General features: G+C 42.8%; 1 protein-coding gene across 2 annotated transcripts; it reads left to right on the top strand.

Moving 5' to 3' along the window:
* Positions 1-7,596: 7,596 nt before the first annotated feature.
* On the top strand, positions 7,597-17,443 carry LOC146714023 (uncharacterized). 2 transcript variants are annotated; one of them, XM_085450635.1, is made up of 11 exons: positions 7,598-7,801; positions 7,888-8,075; positions 8,283-8,423; positions 13,707-13,845; positions 13,948-14,128; positions 14,259-14,400; positions 14,944-15,087; positions 15,535-15,611; positions 16,271-16,325; positions 16,499-16,520; positions 16,869-17,443. In XM_085450635.1, the coding sequence occupies exons 1-10, from the start codon at positions 7,655-7,657 to the stop codon at positions 16,500-16,502; spliced, it is 1,218 nt and encodes a 405-aa protein (XP_085306761.1). In that variant the 5' UTR covers positions 7,598-7,654; the 3' UTR covers positions 16,503-16,520; positions 16,869-17,443. The 2 variants fall into 2 exon arrangements, with proteins under 2 accessions (XP_085306762.1, XP_085306761.1); XM_085450636.1 differs by lacking the exons at positions 16,499-16,520; positions 16,869-17,443 and having other exon boundaries at positions 7,597-7,801; positions 16,271-16,329.
* The last annotated feature ends 6,557 nt before the right edge of the window (positions 17,444-24,000 follow it).

The raw sequence follows: 24,000 nt of genomic DNA, 5'->3' as shown, positions 1-24,000 counted from the left end.
GTCCTGCCCGGCTTGCACGTCCTGTCCGGCCTGCTCGTCTTGTCCGGCCTGCCCGTCCTGCACGGCCTGCCCGTCCTGCACGGCCTGCCCGTCCTGCACGGCCTGTCCGTCCTGCACGACGGCCTGTCCGTCCTGCACGACGTCCTGTCCGTCCTGCACGGCCTGTCCGTCCTGCTCGTCTTGCACGTTCTGTCCGGCTGATGACTGGACGTCGTTGCCGTCATGGACAGCCCTCGGAACTACGCCGCCGTCATGGACGGCCCCCTGAACTACTCCTCCGCCAGTGCCTCCCGCCCGGCCGGCCTCCTGACCTGCTCGGTCGCCGTCGCTGCCTCCCGCCCGGCCGGCCTCCTGATCTGCTCCGTCGCCACCGGGGCCTTCTGCCTGGCCGGCCTCCTGAACTGTTTTCTGGGCTCTTGGACCATCAGCCTCCGGGCCGCCCCCCTGAACTGCCCGGGATTGGACTGTTGTGCTGTCACCCTCCGGGCCGGCCCCCTGAACTTTTTCGAGACTGTTGCCTGGGCCTCTGCGCCTTTCATGGGCTCATTTGTTTGTTTGTTTTTGGACTGTTCCTGGGCCTTTGTGCTGTTGTTTTGGACTTTGTTTCTTGTGTTTTGGTTTCTGGTTTTCTGTGTTTCATTTGTTTCGTGCCCTCCATCCTGTTTCCCCCACCGCCCGCCCTGGTTGGGTTGTTTTTTGTTTTTTGATGTTCTGGTTTGGGCTGTCTGGAAGCCAGCCCTTAAGGGGGGGGGGGTACTGTTAGGATGCCTGGGTCGTCGACCCAGGGTTTTTGAGTTTATAATATTATGTATACTTCCTAGTTTTTGGTTTCTTTGAGTTCTGTTTTATGGCTTAGGTCTCTGTCTTCTTTAGTTGCTGTCTCCCCTATCACCTGCATCCCCTTGTCTAGTTCGCGTCTATGTGTATCTTAAGTTCCATATCCCGTGTTCAGTCAGTGTTTGTGTCTGCCCTGTTCCCACGTCTCTGTTCCCTTTGCAGTGCCTGCTTATGAGCCTGTGTCTTTGTTCAGTCTGTTATGCGTTTCCTGTTTTACTTTGAAGGTCTGTGTCTTATCTCAGTGTGTTCAGTTACGCTTCTTTGGTCTCGTCAGTTCTGATTTGCCCCAGCTGTGTTTCCCTCCTGTTACCCATTCCCTGATTGCTCCCTCTGTGTATTTAAGCCCTGTGTTTCTTGGTGTCTGTGTCGCGATCTACCGTTTATTTTGCTGTGTGTTTTGCCTGTCCACCAGTGTAAGTTTATTTTGAGTGTTTCTAGTTATGTTATGTTGCGTTCAGCATTAAAGCTGTTTTTGGTTAAGTTCTGTCTCCGGAGTCTGCACTTTGGGTCCAATTCCTGCCTGCACACAGCCACACCTAACAACCGTTTTATTGCAGCTTGACACCCGGTTCTTCAATTTGAAACCTCAGATTTAATTTTTCAAAAATCTCTTGTCATTGTTGTCAAATAGCTCCAGCTTTGTATCGTTCAACTATAAACCTTTCCTCCAAAAAAGCATTTAGCTTGTAAGACCAAACCCATCAAAAAAGGCCAGAAAATTCTGATTTTTTGGAACTGAGATGTTTAATAACCCTTATAACAAAATCCACACATTTGTTTTGCTACATTATGTTGTTTAAGATGTACTTTTACGATATATTTAATATATCATAAAAATATATATATCAATTTTGTGTTGCATTTGATACATTGTGCGTTTTTGGTAATTTTTTGTTAACACCAATGTTAACTCTAGACAAAAAAAAAGTTTTCTCCATAACATTTTGATATTTTGGCAAGTATAGATTATGTTGATGAGATACAGGTCTCAGAAGCTCATGTAAGGTCCATTTTCAAATGGCTTGTAATTCTACAATTCTCTTTCTAAGAGCACCACAAACATATGCTTTTGAAACTGGAAAATCCTCAATAAATTAAAACTTCCACAAATTCAAATTCAAATTTTTTTATTTGTCACGTACACAGTCATACACAGTACGATATGCAGTGAAATGCTTAGACAACTGCTCGTGACCTAAAGAGGGAAAGAAGGGGAAAAAAAGGGCTATGAATAAGATAGGAAATAAATATGAAAAATTAAAGTGTAAATTTAACTAGGAAGGAATAAAATATAAAAAATTAAGGTTAAAAATGAAATAACTGTACAACACAAATTAGAATGAAGGGTAAATTTAACTGGGAAAGAATAAGATAAAATATATAAATTAAAGTTGAAAATAAAATAACTGTACAACAAAATACACAATATAGAACTATATAAGAATGTATGAGAAATATAAATAAATAAATATATACACAATAACAGCAGCTGTACAAGTATTAACTGGAAATGAAGAATATAGTGACCAGTGTTGTGCAATCCACATTATGTCTTGTGCAGTGCAAATATGCTTAAGGTGATTTAAGTGATGAAGTGAAAACAAAGTCCAGAATGTCCAGTGTGTGTCTAAGAACTATATGTGTGGGTCAGTACTGTGTGGTGGTGTGATTGTGATTGAGAGACCGTATCGCCTGCGGGAAGAAGCTCCTCCTCAGTCTCTCTGTGTTGGTCTTCAGGGAGCGGAATCGCTTTCCTGACCTCAACAGAGAGAACAGTCTGTTGTTGGGGTGGCTGAGGTCCTTCACGATCTTCCTGGCCTTGGTCCAGCACCACCTGCTGTAGATTGAGTGCAGGTCAGGGAGCTCGGAGCGGATGGTGCGCTCAGCTGACCGCACAACCCTCTGTAGAGCTCGTCTGTCCTGCATGGTGCTGTTCCCGAACCAGGTTAAGATGTTTCCCGTCAGGATGCTCTCTATGGTGCACGAGTAAAAGTTCCTGAGCACCTTGGAGGGCAGTTGGAAGTCTCTCAAGCATCTGAGGTGGTAGAGATGCTGACGGGCCTTTTTCACCACGGTGTTGATGTGACAGGACCATGACAGGTCCTGCGTGATGTGAACTCCAAGGTATTTGAAGCTGTCCACTCTCTCCACTGGGCACTCGTTGATGACAGGGGTCTGGTAGTTCCTCTCCTGCTTAGTGCTGAAGTCCACTATCAGCTCCTTTGTCTTACTGACATTTAGAAGGAGGTTGTTCCTCTGGCACCAGTTCTCCAGATTCCTAATCTCCTTCAGGTAGGCCGTCTTGTTGATATCAGAGATCAGGCCCACCATGACGGTGTCGTCAGCAAACTTGATGATGGTGGTGGAGCTGGTAGTGGCCACGCAGTCATATGTGTACAGAGAGTACAGCAGGGGGCTCAGAACACACCCCTGGGGGGCTCCAGTGCTGAGAGTGGTGGAGGCTGAGACATGTCCGCCCATCCTTACTGCCTGTGGTCTGCCAGTTAGGAAGTTGGAGATCCACTGACACATAGATGAGCTGAGTCCCAGATGCTCCAGCTTGGTGGTGAGTGTGGAGGGAATTATGGTGTTAAATGCAGAGCTGTAGTCTATGAAGAGCATTTTAACATAATTCCCCCTTCTAATGTCCAAGTGAGTGAGTGATGTGTGGAGGAGATGAGAGATGGCATCGTCTGTGGAACGATTTGGACGGTAAGCAAACTGTAGTGGGTCCAGTGTGTCTGGTAGTGAAGAAAGTAAGTTACAGTAAGTTCTTGCATTTTTTTAAAAGTCAAATTAATCATTAAAAGTTCCAAATTATCATTATATTCATTCCCATGATTAGTGGATGTGAACTTCTGGCCAGAACTCTATTTATTATTTTGTGCTTACTCTCTTCTTACATGACTTTCCCTATGTGAATAGCGCAGGTCAGTTTAATGATAATATATAATAGAAACTTTAAAGGTGAGCCTGGGAAGTCAAAGAAGACATTCTTGTTAACAAACTGTATTGAACAAATTAATCTATCTCAGTGTTTCTCAAACTGTGGTACCTGTACCACTAGTGGTGCTTGGGCTCTCTCTGATGGTACACAGGTAATCTCCAGTTTTTTTTTAAGATAAACAATCTACCATTGTGGAGGTATGCAAAGACGACACAAGAGATCTTGAGGCTCTTCTGGGAGCATGAATTGACCAGAAAATGTCTCCCTGAGTGAGTCTTTTGTTTAGAGCAGCCTTTCCTTATCACCAGCGGTTGCGGCTGCTACAGAGTGCTGGCAGGCTCGTTTCCCTGGGCCTTAAATCTGCAAGGCGGCAGACAGCACCGTGCTGGGGCACTAAAATGCTGATGGTAAAACCACAGCCCTTTTCTGCTGTGCCAAGATGCCAGCCACCATCGATGAGTCGGAGGCCCCTGGGAAAATCGGTGGGAGCGCGGGAGATGCTGTCTCAACTATGGCCTGGATGCCAAATCTCCTAGTAGCCAAGAGAATGCAATCTGCTTCTTTTGCGAGTGAATAGTAATCGTTCGAAGCTAGTAGCGGGAAGTTGTTGAGGCCAGCTGCACTGGTGCCGGTAACTGTCAGATGCAGAGGTGAGTGAAGAGGAATCCGCCATCATCCATTCCTTGCAAGTACAGCCTGAGAGTGGTACCATCACCCAGACCCGAGTGGACAGTGGATCCAGAGAGGCCACCACATGATTGTATGTCGGAATATTATTCCAGATTAAATAAACTTAAAAAAAATACACTTTAACTTTAAATATTTTGCTCTTCATAAAGATATATCCTGTCAAAATTATGCAAGTTAGAAATATGAACATGCTGCCAAAAACCCCAGAAAAAATAAATGACAGCATTCACAAGGTTCAAGCCGCATGTAGACGGAGCTGGGGCGTTGCTTCAGGAAAGGAACTAATAAACTAATAAACTGTGTACAGTGTACAGTGTCGTACTTTCCCTGAGTGCATCATTACACTGCAGCTCCATCTGAATCCTGCACAGGTGTAGTTCAGCAAAGTGTGCTGACTTGGTTCAACATTACTTGGCAACAGGGAAAGTGAGGCAGGTTGCACTGGTGCATTTGTGACAGCTTCACTTGAAATGCCTTCACCGCATCATACATGTCATGTCCATGAACTGACAGGTTTCCTTGCTGAGCTCAAAAACTCTATTGAGAACTTTTATCCCAACTCAGCCAGCGGACCTCTGTATGATGAGGAATGTCGGCAAACTCTGAATCTATTTCCCACATAAAAGACTGAAATTGACGGTGATTTAAACTTTAAGCTCAGATAAAATTTACGGTTTGCGTTACGGTGATCATTACATGCTCCATTTTTAGGACTTTACCACACAGCCTTTCCTGGTGTGTGATGCAGTGATATGCTGTCAAGTCACCGGTACAGTTTTCCTCCTGCATCTTTACTCGCATCCTGCCTACTAGTCCGCTTTTTTCACCGCACAACACCGGCGCTCCATCTGTTGTAAGTCCAACAAGTTTGTCCCAGGGCAGTTTCATGTCGGTTACACTTTGACATACGTTTTAAAAAATCTCTTTTCCTGTCATTGTCCCGTGCATCGATTTAATGTTCAATATTTCCTCTCCACGGATGAAGATGGCCAGCTGTGCAATGTCCATCATGTCTATACTTTCATCCACAGAAAGAGAGTATGCAATGAAGTTTTTGCTTCTTTCACACAACTGTGTTCTTAAATCAGTGGCCATCTCACAAACCCGATCAGCAATCGTATTTCTGCTCAGGCTCACAAAATCTGCGTTTTGTATGGACACATTATTTATGTGTAATATCTTTACGTATGTTGGTAAATAGACTTCGGTGAACACAGTTTACAAAGGGGTTATATATAGAATTAAAAAATTATCTGTTTTTCAAGTATCTTTATAACTCTGTTACTGTACTTAAATTATAACCAATCCGGCTCTTTATCAATACTTAAAAGATTTTTACAGAACTATTGTAATATTTGCTGCCATTTCCGCTGTCCTCTTGGCCAACTTACTCTTACAAAAGACATTTTTAATGTTAATGAGATTTTTGTAACCGCATAAATAAAGGTTATATAAAAGTCACTGCCAAAAACTGATTGCGGCTTCTACCTTGTTACACGAATGTTGTTTGTGGCTCAAGATGACTTTATGTCATCCATGAGGGATGCATTTGACATATGTTTGACATATTATAGCCCAACAAGTTACTTATAGCAGTTTAAATACCAGCAATCAGTTTTTGGCAAACACCGGAAATCACTTTTTGGCAGACAATCACTTTATGGCACAACACCAGCTGATTTGGCTGGCTCCTCTGCTACAATAAAACTTTCACAACAGCTTCACTTTGTGATTTTGCTCTGGTGACAAAAGTCTGTTGAAATGTCAGATTCTTCTTTAGCTCTTCTACTTTCTGTAGTTTCTGCATTTAGGTTTTTCAGCTTATCCTGACGTTTTGTCTCGTAGTGCCGTCTTAAATTAAATTCCTTTATTACAGCCACATTAGCTCCACTAATAAGACACATGGGTTTACCAGCAATGTCTGTAAACATATATTCAGTCACCCACTGGTGCTGAAAGGCTCTGCTTTCAGAATCAACTTTTCTCTCCACCATTGTGCGCGGCTAGCTTCGCAATAACAGAAGTTTGACTTGATTGATGCGGGAATGTTCCCAGTTAGCCTAGCGTTCAGCAAGGAGGCTGCAGTGCTGCATTATGGGATCTGTAGTTTAGCCTAGCGTTTAGCAAGGAGGCTGCAGCACTGCATTATGGGATCTGTAGTTTGTATATTATTAGCGTCTATCGCCAGGCCATGCATAACAATAATAGTACATCTATATAAAATGATCTCCCAGGCTGGATATAAATGTACGTCGGGCTGGATGTGGCCCGCAGGCCTTGACTTTGACACATGTGCTGTAAACGGACCAAACTTCAGTTCAGAGAACAACTGAGATAATCCATCCATATGAGATTAGTCATTAGTATACTGCTGCATATATTGGGCTGTAGTTACATGGTAAATTTTTAAAAAGTGCTTTTACGGGCTTTTCCAGATTAAATAGAACACGATAAACAGCATTAAAAAAATGTTAAAAACACAACAAGCCTGATAAACAGAGACTAGTTTGAACCCGGAAGCAGGGTTCATCAGTTCATCATTTAAAGATTGGCTTTCCCACATGATGTGAATGTTTTAGTGCAGTACAGTTGTTATTATATAAGAAATTTAAATTTTCTCGTGTAAACTGTATATGGTGTTAATTAGGCCTATACTACTGTACTTTAATGTCAGTCTTAAGGGTGGTACTTCAAGAGCCATATATTTTATGATGAGTACCACATCATAAAGTACCTCTGTGGCTCTTTAAGTCCCTCTGTGCCTTGGTTAAAGCTGTTGTGTGTTTTGCCCTTTTTCCTGGCATAAAAAAGAAAATTGTTGGAAAAGTGATAAAATAAAAATGAAAGATCATTCTAAATACAAATAGTTTAAAAAATACAATTAATTCAAAAACTAAAATGTTTTATTGTATTTGACTCAAGCAGCAATTAAAACATTTCTATGTTTTGAAACTAATCTCATTTACTGACAGTTGGTTGAGATATTTGCTTTCACTGTTCATTATCAGTTATCAGGTACCATCTCAAACTCATGAGCATGAAACATTTCCTCATACCAGAACAGTTTACTACACATTGTATAGGATGCGGGAAACGGCAAGTAGATAAAAGGAGGAGAGTCAGAGAGAGGCTGTATTTGACGTACAAGTGTCTTTGTGAAGACAGACTAACAGATTGACCATGTCGCTCTCCGCAGTGCTGCTGCTGCTGCTGCATCTGACGGTCTGCAACTCGCAGAATGTTGATTTCTTCCATAACAATTTAAATGGCTTTGTTGGTGCAATCAACTTCTATACAAAAGAGACATTTGTAAATAATTCTTCTTCGGTATGTACAGGCTTTTTTCTAAAATGTGTTTATATTTTGAAATGTAGGTTTTCTTTACTAAATTCCTATTCACTGTGACTCCACAGCTGACCATTCGCCTAATGGGGAACAATCTCAACTGCATTCCCGATTTCTCATTTGATTGCCAAAATAGCAACTGTGGGTATGTGAGCACTTTGGTACACACGGTCGACCAAGAAGGCAGCGGAGAGTGGTGTCAGAATGAACTTAGGTCTGTTCAGCCATCTCCCATTAATGTGGTTGGTTCATTTGGGTGAGTGTACCTCGAAAATATATAAAACAAACTTATTATTCATATTGTTATCATTCTCTCTCTCTCACACACACACACACACACACACACACACACACACACACACACACACACACACACACACACACATATATTAGTCCATGTAGTGTTTTGCTATATACAGTGTAACACGCTGAAAACTGACTCTCCCACTATTTTCTATTGAAGGGTCCGTGGTGTTAATTGGGTGAGTGGCATCAAAAACAACATTGGATCATGGACAACTGCAGTAACATTCGACCTGAGGAACCGCTCTGACATCAACAAAGAAAACTCCTCACCCCAGTCTACCGTGATCCCATTTGTGAGGTGAGCCAACTCACTGTTTGTGTCTCTGCTAAAAAAGCAACAGCAGTATCAGGACAAGAGGGACTGTGGCATTACTGCAAACTTCAAATCTGATATTGTTTCCACGTAGAAGACAAAACTGCTTACAGTATAAGGGCAAAGTCTAAAAATATAGACAAAACATTATTAATATTTAACTTGCTGCATGGTCAACTTTAACAGCTATTGCAACCACTGCCTCCGTAATAGAGTGGCAATAAACTAATTAAATGAACAAAAATAATTTACCAAAAATAGTTTCCACACTAAAACGTTTGCATTTAAAGGTTTTAATTGTAATCCTATAACTCTTTCCTTAAAGAGCTTCTCTTACAGTACCCCCAGGCTCCAAATGAGAGAAAAACAGAAAATGAGCATGAGTATGAAGATGTCATGGTCCTGGGTAATTTTGACCCAGTGTTCTTAGTTTTTCTGTGGTTTTGTATTTTGTTCCTTATGTTCATTGGATTTTTGGTTTGGTATTTGGATTCCCCCTGTGTCCATGCTTTTATTGTGGTGTTTGTTCTGGTACCGTGTTCCCGTCCTTTGTGTTCTGTGTTCTCCTCATCCCTCGTGTATTCATCCCTGTTCTCTGCCTCTCCCTCTGTGCTCATCTCTGTGTACTGTGTTGTGTTTAAGATAAGACTTTATTGATCCCACAACGGGGAAATTTTTGCGTCACCTCAACTCAGGTACAGATATATGAAGGAAATACAAAAATACAATTAAGTACAATCAATGAAAAAAAGTAAGATAATAACTATATACACAGTATGTGATTATGGATATGGTTGGAAATATGGAAGACAAACTATATAGCTTGGAAGGTCATGGAAGGTCCATTATGCATGAAGTGGTGACTGTGGATGTTCACAGTGTCCAGTGACTTATGACATCGTGATTGAGGAGTTATAGAGTCTAACTGCTGTTGGGATGAATGATCTGCTGAAACAAAGTCGCAGGCTAACATTAATATTTATTGAAATATATTTATTCCTCCAGATATAAGAATGAATCTTTTCTTATGGACTCAAACACGTTTTGGTGAAAAACTGAATATGGAACAAGCAAAGCTTAATAATAAACAATATATATATGCTGTATAATACCAGTAGGCCAGCTCTAATAGTAATTTGGTATGGCTTCGCGGGCCAAATGTAATTAGGCTGCGGGCCAAATTTGGCCCGCGGGCCAGAGTTTGACACCTATGCTCTAAAGGCTCACGATCTGTAAATGTTGAATCCGAACCCGAACGTCTTATGAACTGTTGTACTGCCCAGAGGGTCAACTCAGAGACAGTTTCTCCTACGTTTGGACTCATATTTGAGAAAGATTATCCTTCGCTAGTGTTTCCTAGGTCTGAAAACTTGAAGTCATCATTTCCTGAGTTAGAGACACCTGTTTCTGTGCCCTTTACCTGTGTGTCTGCTGATGATGATTGTTTGCAGTTACGCTCACCACTGGGGCTTTAAAACCTGCCTCCTTAGATGTTAAAGCAGTAAAATCCAAGACTGTAAATGTTCCTGTGATAGCTCGACCCCAGTTCGTTACTTCTGAGCCATCATGGGGAAAGTCCATTCTGACGTATTTACTGATTCAAATTTTCTTGAGTCAGGGGGCACTACACCCACCACTGTTTTCACTAGGTTTGCTGCTTCCAGCGATCCGGAGGTAAAAGACTTTGTTTCATCTGCCTCTCCGGTGCACAGAACTATGTTTACATCGGCTATTAACCCCTCCTCTGACAGTATAAGCATGGTTAGCTCCGAAGAAAGTAGCTCTAAGACTATTGGTGCATCAGCTGATCACATTTCTCTAGAGTCTGTAAACACTGAAGGTGGTGCTTTAGTGCCTGTAAGCTACAGCTTTAGCACACTTAACACTACGAAGTCAGAGCGCTGTTCCTCTGTTTTCGGCCTCTGCCTACCCACAGCAGGTCTCGCCTGTTTTGCCACCCACCGGGTCGGCCGCCAGAACTATGTTTGCTGCCATTAGGGTGGGGGAGCTCGGCGAGCGGGAGGAGCGCGCATCACCAACTGCAGGGCTCAGCGAGCAGGACGTGCCGTGGGGGAATGAGGACCCAAAACACATGGTTCTGCGATGCAAACGGCACACTTTATTTACAGTGAAGGCTGTAAACACAATAACTCCCCATTGCTCCCTTGAATCCCGTGTGTGTGTGCTCCCCTCCCTGTGCATGCTGCTGTTCTGGTCCACTCTTCCACCTGGGGGGGAAACCACAAAAACAGCCATCAACACCAACCCTGGCGGGCATACATGAACTACACCGTCATACGCTGACACACACTAACTTGGGTAGACAACTCAATGATCCCCCGCCGGTGGGAGCTCCAACACTCTCCTAAGTAGCTCCCCCGACGAGCCCTGATCACCAACAGGTGTGTGGCAGGAACTTCAGGTGTGGCCAGTCCTCCTGCAGGGCCACCGCGGACGTGCTGCTGGTCCCTCTGGCTCTCCAAGCTGCGGCGCAGGCACGTCCTGCTCGCTGAGCCCCGCAGTTGGTGATGTGCGCTCCTCCCGCTCGCCGAGCTCTCCCGCCCTAATGGCAGCAAACATAGTTCTGGCGGCCGACCCGGTGGGTGGCAAAACAGGCGAGACCTGCTGTGGGTAGGCAGAGGCCGAAAACAGTTCAGGAGACCTACCTCTAGTCCATCAACGGGAACACTGGATCTCCGGCGGACGGCCATGGGTCCGGCAGCAGCAACGAAGCGGTTCGGGGGCCTGCCACTAATCCAGTGGCGGCGGTGCTGCATCTCTGGGGGCCTACCAAGCGTCCAATGGTTACAGCGCTGGAGCTCTGGCGGCCTGCCACACGTCCAGTGGTGGCGGCAATGCAGCTCCGGCGGGCGGCTATGGGTCTGGCAGCTGCGGCGAAACGGTCCCGGTGGCGGCGGCATTGCGGCTATGGGTCCGGCAGCCGTGGCAAAATGGGTCCGGCGGGTGGCCATGGGTCCGGTGGCGGCGGCGTGGCAGCTGCAGCGGGCTTCCACGGGTCCGGTGGCGGCGGCGTGGCAGCTGTGGCGGATGACAATGTAGCACAACACACAATCTACGATGTGCTGGCCGTGCTGCTGGTCGCGGACGTGCTGCTGGTCCCTCTGGCTCTCCAAGCTGCTCTCCCGCTCGCCGAGCACCCGCTCCGGCTCGCTGAGCCCCTCCTGCCACGGCGCAACAACAGATGGTTGATCCGGAGGCGAAGATGGTGGTACAACGGCTGCAGGTGGTGGAGATGATGGTAGAGTAGTGGGTGTGGAAGGTGGAACAGATGACAGCTGAGTGACTAGCTAGGCAGCAGACTGAGTTGAGGGTGATATGGCTATCATGAAGGGTGGAGAGGATGAAAATGTTACAGCTGGCTCAACAAATACCAGGGGTCCAGAGGCAGCTGAGGCCTCCAGTTCGGCCTCTGGGGAAGCCCTGGGGAGAACCTCCGTCTCCATGTGGCCAGACTGGGCCAAAACGTCATCTGGGTCTGCATGCTCTGAGCTCCCTAGCTCCAGGCTCACAGTCTCAAAGTGAACATTTTCAGAGTTTTTGGAGGTAAAGCAAACAGTTTCTGACCCCACCGACTCTGAGCTAACGACTTCAGGGCTGTCTATGCAAAATTCTTCCCCAGAATTAGCACTCAGACCACATTCGTCTGTCAGTGGTCCAAAGACCTTCTACAGTTTCTCCATTGTTAATTGCCGTAGCGGCTATAGTCTCTATTTCCATGTTCACAGGGAGGGAATTTACAACACCGGCAGAGTCCATTTTACTCACTGTGGCGTCCAGAGCAGCTAGTCCTGAGTCTTCAACAAGCACAGGAGTGAGTGTAGACGTGGCTGAACGCTGCTTGCGAGGACGCCTTCTCCTCCGTGAAGGTGGGGTCGTGTGCATGGAAATCGTCCTCTGCTGTTCATCTGTGTTTTGATTTTCGATGACAGGATTTATTGAAACAATTGAGTCTGGTATACTCACTGCGGTAATGAGTGCTGTCAGACCGTCGCCAGCTGACCGGGCTGAAACCGCAGGAGTGGGTTGAGGCGTAATGGGGTGATGATGGCGAAGGCGACCTCCCTTCTGTAATGGAGAAGGGATGTCAAACAATTGTGCCGCAAGCATCGACGGGAAAGCCCTCTGCCAATTCGTGAAAAACCAAGCCTCTAGGAGAGCAGCCGAACTTTCCTTGCTCAGACCACCCAAGCCAAATAATTCAAAACTTGAGCTCTCCCTTAAACTAGTGACCAATTGCTTAAGTTTCTTAATGTCCAAAAAGTTCGCAGTGAAGGTAGTCAATGAGAGATAATTGTCAAAGAACACTACCTGTATATGTCTCTTGGGTGGGTCTACAGCCTGTATTACGCTCCGGCAGTAATCCCATAGCTGCGTGAGCGATCCCTCCTCCGTGGCAACTCCTGAGTTTGCTGGGTCCATGGTTGTTGGCGGGATCATTCTGTCACGGTCTGGCTGGCAGACCGTGGGAATATGGGGGAACGAGGACCCAAAACGCATGGTTCTGCGATGCAAACAGCGCACTTTATTTACAGTGAAGGCTGTAAACACAATAACTCCCCGTTGCTCCCTTGAATCCCGTGTGTGTGTGCTCCCCTCCGACGTCTGTGCTCGTGGTCCCCGCTGTTGTGTGCTCGCACACCCTGTGCGTGCTGCTGTTCTGGTCCACTCTTCCACCTGGAGCTCCAACACTCTCCTAAGTAGCTCCCCCGACGAGCCCTGATCACCAACAGGTGTGTGGCAGGAACTTCAGGTGTGGCCAGTCCTCCTGCCGGGCCACACCCATCAGGCCTGCATGTGGCTGTTCTCCATCCTCCAGCCACACATGTACACACCCACACCCTGCCTATACATATAACGAGTGGAACACAGACTAACACAGCATTGTGCAGAAAGACACACACATCACAAAATAATAATGATAATAATAATAATAATAACAACAACTGTCAAAACTGCTCACGGACCCCCAGTCCTCCAGAGCCGGGTCCGTGACAGTTCCTCCATGTTTGCTGTAATATTTAAGTAGTTTAGTGATGCTTTAAATTAAATCTCACTTAATGTATAAACTATACAATTTAAAGTTTTATTTTGAGACAGTGAACTGAATATTGCTATGTTTAAAATTACCAGTGATCAGGCTGTGGCTGTATTTTGCAGATTTTAAGAGTGAATGCATGGAGCTGCACATTAACTTCACACTAAAGTGAATCCTGGAAAATGAAGATTGTATTTGTAATTCTTTCTCAGAGTTCCTTCAAACTGTCGGAGAGATTTCAGCCTGTTGATGTTTGACCCTGATGGGGATCAGGTTAAATGCAGATATGGAAACTCCTCACTCTTGGAGTGTGACGGCTGTGAGCCACCATCTGTCCTCAGCCTCTCATCAGTGAGCATGACTGTTAATCTAATGTTTAATGAGACAGAAGGATAGTTGTAATAATAAACATTTGCTCATTTGATCTCTTTTCCTTTTTTATTCCTCATGCAGTCCACTTGTACTCTGTCGTTCGGCCCCACTGCCGACAGTAATGTGGGCAACTATGGAGTACAGCTGCTGATGGAGGACTTTCCCATGAAGAACATCACCATGACTGGAGTCAATGGCACAAAAACAACACAAACACCTAACGATGCTCTCAGCAAAATACCGATCCAGTTTGTTCTGATAGGTACAAGTCCATATTTTAATAGATGGAGTTGAACCTGTAAAGATCTGATCTAAACTTAGAAATACTGTTCTAACTTCGAACTATGAATTCCACCCCGAAAGAAACTCATTGGTTTTCTGTCATCTTTCAGTGGATCCTCCTGTCTTATCCTGCACAGAGGGAGATTTTTTGCCCAAATTCTTGCCTCCAACCCCAAACAACAGAGCTCGGCTCTACACACCTGTTAATAAGACTCTGGAAATCAACATCAGTGCAGAGGCACAAAACTCCACGTAAGTCAAAGAAAAACACATTTGACATTCTTGACATTGTAAAGTAAGGTTAACTATGTCCCATAGAACTGTTTTCAGGTTAGACAAGAAATACATTCACACATCAGTCGATTCCTGTCATGTTTCTGTTCATTGATCAAATCAAGATTTTATCCGTTGCGTTCTGTTTAATCTGTGCATCAGTCCTGCACTGGCACACAAAACAGGTTTAACAAGACACGTAAGAGCGTAACACAGTCAGATGTATACAAGGCTGTATGAGATATAAAGAGTAGGTTCAACACATATTTAACCCAAAGAGAAGTCAAATCTGTTTTAAGGCTATTTTGCTTTGATGCAACATGAGTAAATAAAAACTCGTGAAATTATGTTTAAGTAAAATTTGGCTTATTAACTCAAACCCTTAAAACCAAACAGAAGTGAGTCAGGTGAAGTCTCCATTCAAAGTGATGCTCATTCACAGACAAACACTTTGCTTTGTATGTCGTTGAAGAAGCTATGAGAATTAAGTTGATTCATTTTTTGTTTCTCTCTTCGTTGAAGGATCTCTGAGCTACTGTTCAGCGGACCATATGATGCAATTCAGAATAAAACTGGACCAGGAAATTTCACCCTGAGATGGACGCCGTCTAAATCACAAGACAATGACACCCTCCCCTTCTGCTTTGTTGTCCAGGCACTTTCCAAGTCAGTACCTTTTTACAAATTCATCCCTTAGAGCATGAGTGTTTGGCAGAAAGCACTTAAGCATAGACAAAAGAGCTTGTTTGAATGGGTGAATGAGGCGTGCTGCATAAAGCAGAAAAGCACTAAAGAAGAATCAGTCCATTTGCAATTTTGCAGCCATAAACTATATTGGTGAATGTTTAAATCTGACTTTATTAGAAAATTATTTAGACCCCAGGCCCAGAAGGAGTCATGGCAAGAAAATTAAATCACCCCAAAGAGCCAAAACCCCTTCCTCTGCTTCCAATGACCAACCAAAAAGTTATTGGTTTGTCATCTAGAACTGTTAATCAAACACACCCATATTACTTGTACATATACTTTGTGTCATTAACAGAAAAGACGATCTTAAAATATAATATAATCTCATGGAAATAATGGAATCACTGTTCTGATTTATTTCCGTAGTGAAACCAAGTATCACTCAGACCTTCGATGTGTCAGCGTGACTGTTGGAAATGGTGTCCCAGCCAGTGCTTCAGCTTGTAAGTAACAATGACAGGAAGTAAATGTTAACAAATAAATAAAGTTGCTAAACCTGTGTATTTGTAAATAATTTTTGACATTGTTGCAAAATTCATTAATTAGAAATGAAAAGCTAAAAATGAACAACTAACCGCAATGAATTTCTCTTCATATTTATCTCCTTTCTTGGAGGCAGAAATGATGCTCAGACCTTATTTTATATTTAATTGCCATAAATCCAGAGGTGACATAAATATAGCTCTTAAAATTTGTGACAGCATTTGTCAGCCAATCAGGTCGACTAATAATGGATTGGATTTATATAGCGCTTTTCAAGGCACCCAAAGCGCTTTACAACACCACTATTCATTCACTCTCACACACTGGTGGAGGCAGCTACAGTTGTAGCCACAGACTGGGGCAGACTGACAGAAGCGAGGCTGCCATATCGCGCCATCGGCCCCTCTGGCCAACACCAGTAGGCAAGTAGGGTAAAGTGTCTTGCCCAGGGACACAACGACCAGGACAGAGAGCCCAGGGATCAAACGGGCGACCTTCCGGTTACAGATGCGATTCCCAACCCCCTGAGCCACAGTCGCCCGTTAATCTTTATGTGTTTTTAAATGAAAAGTCTATTTGGTTGGTCAGAAGTTCTTTAATCATTTTCTACTTGTTTTAGTTGTCCTGGTCGTGGGATCTTTCCTTTCAACTCTTATTCTTGCCTTCCCTTCCATGTAAGTATGTGTCTGCATATTTAGATCTTTTTTTGCCGAAATGTGACATTTTGTGTATTTTTTAAACATGTTAGGCCCATAAAATTATTATTGCTATTATTAACTTTTAAAATGAAACTAAATCAACCCCTTTGATCATCATTCTGATGTTGAGTTTTTGTCTCTTATCTCAGATGAAACTGGATAAAATCAGAGGTAAGTTCTTCTATAATCAGATTTTCTACCATAGCATCAATAACTGCTCTTTACCACTAAGTACTAATAGTACAACTGGTATTGCTAAAAGTAGCAGTGTTGATGTCCAGTGATTGAGCTACAGAAAACTATGAGCACACACAAAATGGTTATGGCAACCTCTGTAGGAGCATACAAATAATTCACAAAATATGCTAACACCACACAAAGCACAACTTATTCTATGAAATGGTCCAGAAATGAGTCACATCATACAATCACTAAATATCTAACATATCAATCTGAGGATTATCTCAAATGTAAAAAAAAAAAATTTCTATGAACGCGCTGTTTCAAATTTCCTTCTAGATTGAAGATGTACCTGACTCTGGATTGATGCAACGGTAGCGCCCTCTACTGTTACAACATGAATGTCATCTGACTCTGCACAAATAACTTTTTTCAAGTTTCTTTAAGTTTTGTTCCAACCAATGTAATCAAATTAAATAAGTACAGTAAAAAATATAATGTTAAGTGCAAGGTTATATATCTGAATTTATTTGATTCTGTCATTCTTTTCATTTATCAGTACTTTTAATCGGTGCTTTGGAACTGTTTTTTATTTTTATTTCACTATGGTTTTATTGATTTTACAATCTTTTTTGTTTATATTTGGAGTACTACTGTATTCAACATAAATAAACATAGTACTCGTCACCCAGTAAATCATTGTCCTAGTAAAGTGGGAATTATTGTTAATATAATTACTGGTTTCGTAACCTTGCTTTTCGAGGAATGGAACAATTACAAATCTTGAAATGTTGTAAAACTAATAATAGTGTGAAGAGCTGACCTAATAACACTATCACACTGATATTTATCTGGAAACAAAATCCATCATAATATTTTTAAGCTGTTAATGAAGTATAACATAACATCCAAAATGGACTCATGGTATTTATTTATTTTCAGAGTGCTGTGCAAGTATGACTGATCTTTGAAGTGTCACTGTTGCAAACACTGATTGGAGTCTTTACTAATTTGTCCTCATTTGTTTCAGGCGATTTACTGAATTGATGTAAATTTTATTTCTGATAGTTTAGCTTGATTTATTTTACCAAGTTATTAATCAGATCATCTATAACAACGCCTCCTATTAGTCCACAAACTGCTACACTTGAACCAACACCTACTAGTCATCCAAACACTACTCCTACAAGTCTTCCAAAAATGACATTCCCTGGAAATACTCTAACTTGGTGAATTAACAGTGAATTAGTCATGTGAAATAGTTAAAAATGTTAAACAAAAATTAATACATGTAAAACATGGCAGCAATCCAGGCTGACACACGTAGAAGTTAGCTTGTTAGCTCCCTTCTCTTACTTACTTGCAGCAAGGGCAGCCACAGAGTGCTCGCACGGGAGTGAGAGTTCAGGGACTCGCGCTTTGCCACTGCCCTGGTCTTTATTTATACATCCGTAGGTGTGTTTATTCCTTACACTGGAATGTGGATGTGTATATGCGCGTGTGTGTGTGTGTGTGTGTGTGGGGGGGGGGGGGGTCAGAGTGTGACCCCATAAAGACTTCCCTAAACCTGCTGGTCTGGAAGTCCACAGGTTAATCTAAACAAAAGGCACTTAGACTAGAACTGACATAGCTACGTTTATCTTACCACAAAACAATAAGAGAAGGTACGACCTCTCCCATGCTCCCAGGATGTGGGTGTGAATGCCAGAGCACTCTGGAATGCACACAAAGTCTTGTAGTGAACAACAGGCTAAGACATCAAAAGGTCAACATGCAGTATTCTACCATATGCAAACTTATATTATTAAGTGTGCCTATGCCAAGAGGCACACTTATTACTATTCCTCGGATCCACAGTTTTGACACAAGCTTCATATATGTTATATCATTTTGTGCGGCTGGATCAGGAATGGTGTGCTATGACTTTTGGTGTTTATTACTTCTATAGTTTTTTAAATATGAATATTTTAATGCAAGTTTTTGCCCATTGAAATGAATGGGAAGGAAAGTGAAACTTAACTTGAAACGAAAGTGAAACTTAATTTGTGGTGTGTTGGCTCACTCACTTAATTTGTGGTGTGTTGGCTCACTCTAGTGGTATGCCAGCAGTAGTACGCCCTTATTTGGATTTTTTTTTGTAGCCGTATGAATGGCAAACTACACTCATTGGCAGCGGCATAGGCACACTTAAAATTTCTTCTGAAATTTTCGCTTTCTAGTTAAAAGATTATACTGACTACTCAGTACAATTTTCTATTGACAGCCGGAAAAGGTAAGTGACAGAATGCTGTAAGTCAGCGGTCCCCAACCTTTTTTGCGCCACGGATCGGTTTATGTCTGACAATATTTTCACGGACCGGCCTTTAAGGTGTCGCGGATAAATACAACAAAATAAAACTAGTACCGGTACCGAAAAAAGAAGATTTATTCATAACACACGTAAAATGACACAGGAAAAACGAGTTAACGATCAAAACGATAACAAAATAACGCTGAAAACCGATAAAAACCCTGAAAACCATACATTTCACACCTGAGCCTCAACTCTCGCGGCCCGGTACCAAACGACTCACGGACCGGTACCGGTCCGAGGCCCGGGGGTTGGGGACCGCTGCTGTAGGTGATGTCAGATGCCGGACTCTTGGCAGAAAGAAAGCAAATGGTAGCTTAGAATTTAACAAATGTTTTTTAAGCTTCAGTTATATTAACATTACATCTTGGAGAGAATCTAAACAAGAGGATATAGTGATGAAGAAAGCCCAGAACACAGCCTCCATGGCCAAAATTAGGATGCTATCATTGAAAAGATGTCGCCAGGCAGACTCCCCCGGCACAACATCGTCTGACTTTGCTAATGTCCTGGAGTTAATCGATGTGCAAATGCCAGCTTTGATGCAAGGCTGTCCCCGTGGAGGTTTTACACCATTTAAATCCGTGAGAGAATCCATGGAGTTCAACCAGCAGCAGGTGGAAATGCTGCTGAAAAAGCCACGCTATGGGAGCCAGTTAAGTCTCTTACCGAGAATGGGACCCAGTTGAACTTAGAAAATAAAAAAAATTAAAGACTGTTAATACACTGCATGCCAGTAGTACGATAGACAATCTTGTGTTTTCTGGTATCCCAGAATCTGCTGGAGAGGACACAGAAGCAACAGTGAAAAGCTTAATTAAAACCCACCTGAAGCTTCCGAGGACACCATAAGGAACAGTCACGAAAGAGTCCTTCTTATCGGAGCTAAGAGATCGGGGGCTGGGAGACCACATCCAATTGTGGCCAAATTTGGCCATTTCAAGTAGAAGGAGCAGGTGAAGTGTCGTAGCAGGTATCTGAAAGGAACGGACTTCAACATGAACAACCAATTTCCGAAAGAGATCCTGGAACTACACAAGGCCCTATTCCCAATCAGACGCGACTTCACCCAGAAGATGCCGTGCATTTAGGAAGTCATTAAGTAGTGTTGAGAATAATACACTCAACAAAAATATAAACGCAACACCTTTGTTACTGCTCCCATTCCCCATGGGATGGATGTAGAGACCTAAAATTCATTCCAGATACACAATATAACCATCCCTCCCAAACAGTGGTCACAAATCAGTCCAAATGTGTGGTAGTGGGCACATCTGCTATATTGAGATAATCCATCCCACCTCACAGGTGTGCCACATCAGGATGCTGATCTGACATCATGAGTAGTGCACAGGTGTACCTCAGACTGCCCACAACAAAAGGCCACCCTGGAATGTGCAGTTTTTTGCGCTATTGGGGGTCTGGGGACCCAGAACCGGTCAGTATCTGGTGTGACCACCATTTGCCTCATGCAGTGCAACACATCGTCGCATGGAGTCTATCAGATTGTCAATTGTGGCCTGTGGAATGTTGGTCCACTCCACTTCAATGGCTGTGCGAGGTTGTTGGATATTCGTGGGAACTGGTACACGCTGTCGTATACGCCGGTCAAGCACATCCCGAACATGCTCAATGGGTGACATGTCCGGTGAGTATGCTGGCCATGCAAGAACTGGGACATTCTCAGCTGCCATCTGCCCTGAACAATGTGAACCATGATTCATCCGTGAAGCGCACACCTCTCAGACGTGCCAGACGCCATCGAATGTGAGCATTTGCCCACACAAGTCTGTTACGGTGACGAGCTGGAGTCAGGTCAAGACCCCGATGAGGACGACGGGCATGCAGTTGAGCATCCCTGAGACGGTTTCTGACAGTTTGTGCAGAAATTGTTTGGTTGTGCAAACCAATTGTTCCAGCAGCTGTCTGGGTGGCTGGTCTCAGACGATCTTGGAGGTGAACCTGCTGGATGTGGAGGTCCTGGGCTGGTGTGGTTACACAAGGTCTGCGGTTGTGAGGCCGGTTGGATGTGCTGCCATATTCTCTGAAACGCCTGTGGAGACGGCTTATGGTTGAGAAATGAACATTCAATGCACGGGCGACAGATCTGGTTGACATTCCTGCTGTCAGCATGCCAATTGCACGCTCCCTCATTGCTTGTGGCATCTGTGGCATTTTGCTGTGAGACAAAACTGCACATTCCAGGGTGGCCTTTTGTTGTGGGCAGTCTGAGGTACACCTGTGCACTACTCATGATGTCAGATCAGCATCCTGATGTGGCAAACCTGTGAGGTGGGATGGATTATCTCAATATAGCAGATGTGCCCACTACCACACATTTGGACTGATTTGTGACCACTGTTTGGGAGGGATGGTTATATTGTGTATCTGGAATGAATTTTAGGTCTCTACGTCCATCCCATGGGGAATGGGAGCAGTAACAAAGGTGTTGTGTTTATATTTTTGTTGAGTGTAGATTGCTTGGTATACATTGGAGTTAGAGAGACTGTAGTTTGTGATTGTTTGCAACATTATAATATGGCACAGGGGCGATTCTAGGATCAGAGCTTTGGGGGTGCTGAGCACCTAGAGAGCTGCCCAGCCAGGCCAGATAAACTTTACTTGTCACAATGAGACTTCTTCCCTGTCTCTGTTAGTCCCTGCATCCCTAAATGCCTCCAGTTGTCCCAAGTTCTCTCTGACTGTCTCCTTGGTGCATTTAAACCCCTGTTCCTCCCTGTCCTCGTTGTCTGTTGTCTTCGTCTCCGTTATCAGTCATCATAATTTTACCCTCTCTGTGCAAGTCTGCAAATTGCTTTATTAAATCATAAGATTCTTAAATTCATCAAGTCTCTCTGTGCCTGGGTCCTCGTCACAAAACATGACACCACTGTTTTGTAAATTTTAACACAATTTAATAAGGATATGCTTCAGCCAATACCTTTTGATTAGCCTTGTCTCGTGGTTTCTTGCTTTATCTATTTATGATCTTTATTCTGTTTTCACTGAGATATTTGAATGCTAATCAATAAATCAATATTCAATTCTAAAAAAAAAAAAATTCTAATCCCCACATTTGTGAAAGAAAAGCAAAACACTTTTTTGAAAAGTCTGTAACAAAACCATCAAATCTGATAACGTTTATTTAAATGCTGCAAAAGAAGAATGGATTGCAATTAAAAAAAAAATACATATCCTAACCTTAATTACTGGGGGAGAATAATGAATGATTCTCACAGTGAGTAAAAAGTAAACTGAGTGCATTATTTGGACAGAGATTCACTTTTAATGTGTATGTATAACATAATACAGATACATAAAAATACACTCCAAAAATAGAAGAGTCCTTTAAATGTACAAATTATTAACTAAAAAAATTATAAAAATGGAGGCAACTGTGCCTATGGTACAATGTATGAAAAGATCTTTACTGCAGAATATGGCTCTGCAGATTTTTATTGTAACCTATGTCAACTCACCTTGAGGTTGGCAAATCTATCACTGTTTGGTGGTCAACTCCCTCAAGCAGTTTAACAGTTTCTGTTGTGCCTGTCACTGTTCCCTGTCTGTTTTCTTACCTGGTTCTTCCTGACCTTGTATTTTCTCCTCACATTCCCCTCTTTCCTCTCTCTTTCTTTGGACTGACAATCATACCCAAATAGATTGTATTAGATGAAAAAATTAAATTAATATGAAAAAAATACTATTGAAATTACTAATAGAAAAGTCCTCTCTCAGTGTACTTTCAACCAAAAGGCAAATAACCAAACCACATGCACATCTAATAAAAGATATAAATACTAAAACACTGATCCAACATTATCCTTTATTGACGGATCATTTATTCTTACACTTTTACCTGAATGTGGCTCCTTTTGTTGAAAAAACTTATATCCATTATGAACCTGGCTGTCTCTCTGTACACACACACACACACACACACACACACAACAGGAGTTATAAGGTTAATGGGAATCCAGTCAGTTAGCAAGTAAGTACCTTGGGTTTAATATCGGCACATGTGACAAAATAAGCAGCTTCTCTCATTCCTTTTCAAACTGGACAGTGGTAACAACACTAGGTTACAGATAATTTTAAGTTTTATATTTTAAATAAGCTCTATACATTTCAATGCGAGCAACAGGACAGTCAAATGTCACTGATTTTACTACAGAGCAGGACGGATTGTAGGGTAGCAAACATCGCCGGAAAACATGTTTTCAACACTCCAGGTTACCTGGTGTAATGTTTTTCAGCTAAAAAGAAACATAGCCTGACTCCTACCTAACTATATAAAGAGTAACTGAAGGTTACATGCCGCTAACGTGTCCTGTTTTAAGCCAGGCACTTACACATCCGCTCCGCTGCGTCTCAGCCTCCATCGCTCTGGCAGCAACGGTGCTACAGCCAGGGGAGAGGCGAGCTAGAACAAACAATTTTGGGAGGGGGGGGGGGGGGTATCTATACTTTCGTTATTAAAATATTACATCTCAACAAAGTACTGTATGCTACTGAAATCTTTGGGGGTGCTTTGATTCATTTTGGGGGTGCTTCAGCACCCCGGAAAATGGGCTAAAATAGACCTGGAATGGGAACAAAGAAGTGCAACCGGATCAGCCTCTCAAAGCTGAGTCACTTGGTATTTCTAAATGCCAACCTTTCCCTTAATTAAAGATCTGGGCATCTTTTTTTTTTCTTTTTGTTTTGCATATTTTAAACAATATTTTATTTTATTTGTTGTGGTTTGCAGTATCTTGTGTTGTTTCCTTTTAATTTAGTTTAAAAGGAAAAATCTGAAAATGTAAATAGTTAAAAGTTAAATTGTAAATAGTTGTTTTTTGTATTTTATAAAAACATTTTTACATTTTGTGTGGTGTGTTTAAAAAAAAGAATATTTATGTAATAAACATATATAAATAAAAAAAATTACATTAGTAATTCATTTTGTGCATACTTTTATATTGCTGTTAATGATAAATTAATTAAAGCGACAAAACAACCTGCAGAGCCACTTTTGAGCCGAAAGAGCCGGCTCTGTTTAGTGAGCCGAGCAGAAAGAGCTTGTTCTCTAAAGAGAGCCGGGATTCCCATCATTAATCCAGAGTAAGAATCTGGTTAGAT

Source organism: Copadichromis virginalis, linkage group LG3 (genome assembly GCF_057382275.1).
Source record: "Copadichromis virginalis isolate Kocher_CV1m ecotype Utaka linkage group LG3, C_Virginalis_male_GT1.1, whole genome shotgun sequence".
Classification (NCBI taxonomy): Eukaryota; Metazoa; Chordata; class Actinopteri; order Cichliformes; family Cichlidae; genus Copadichromis; species Copadichromis virginalis.
Note: the sequence above shows the minus strand (reverse complement) of the source record. Positions and strands in the feature narration are given on the sequence as shown.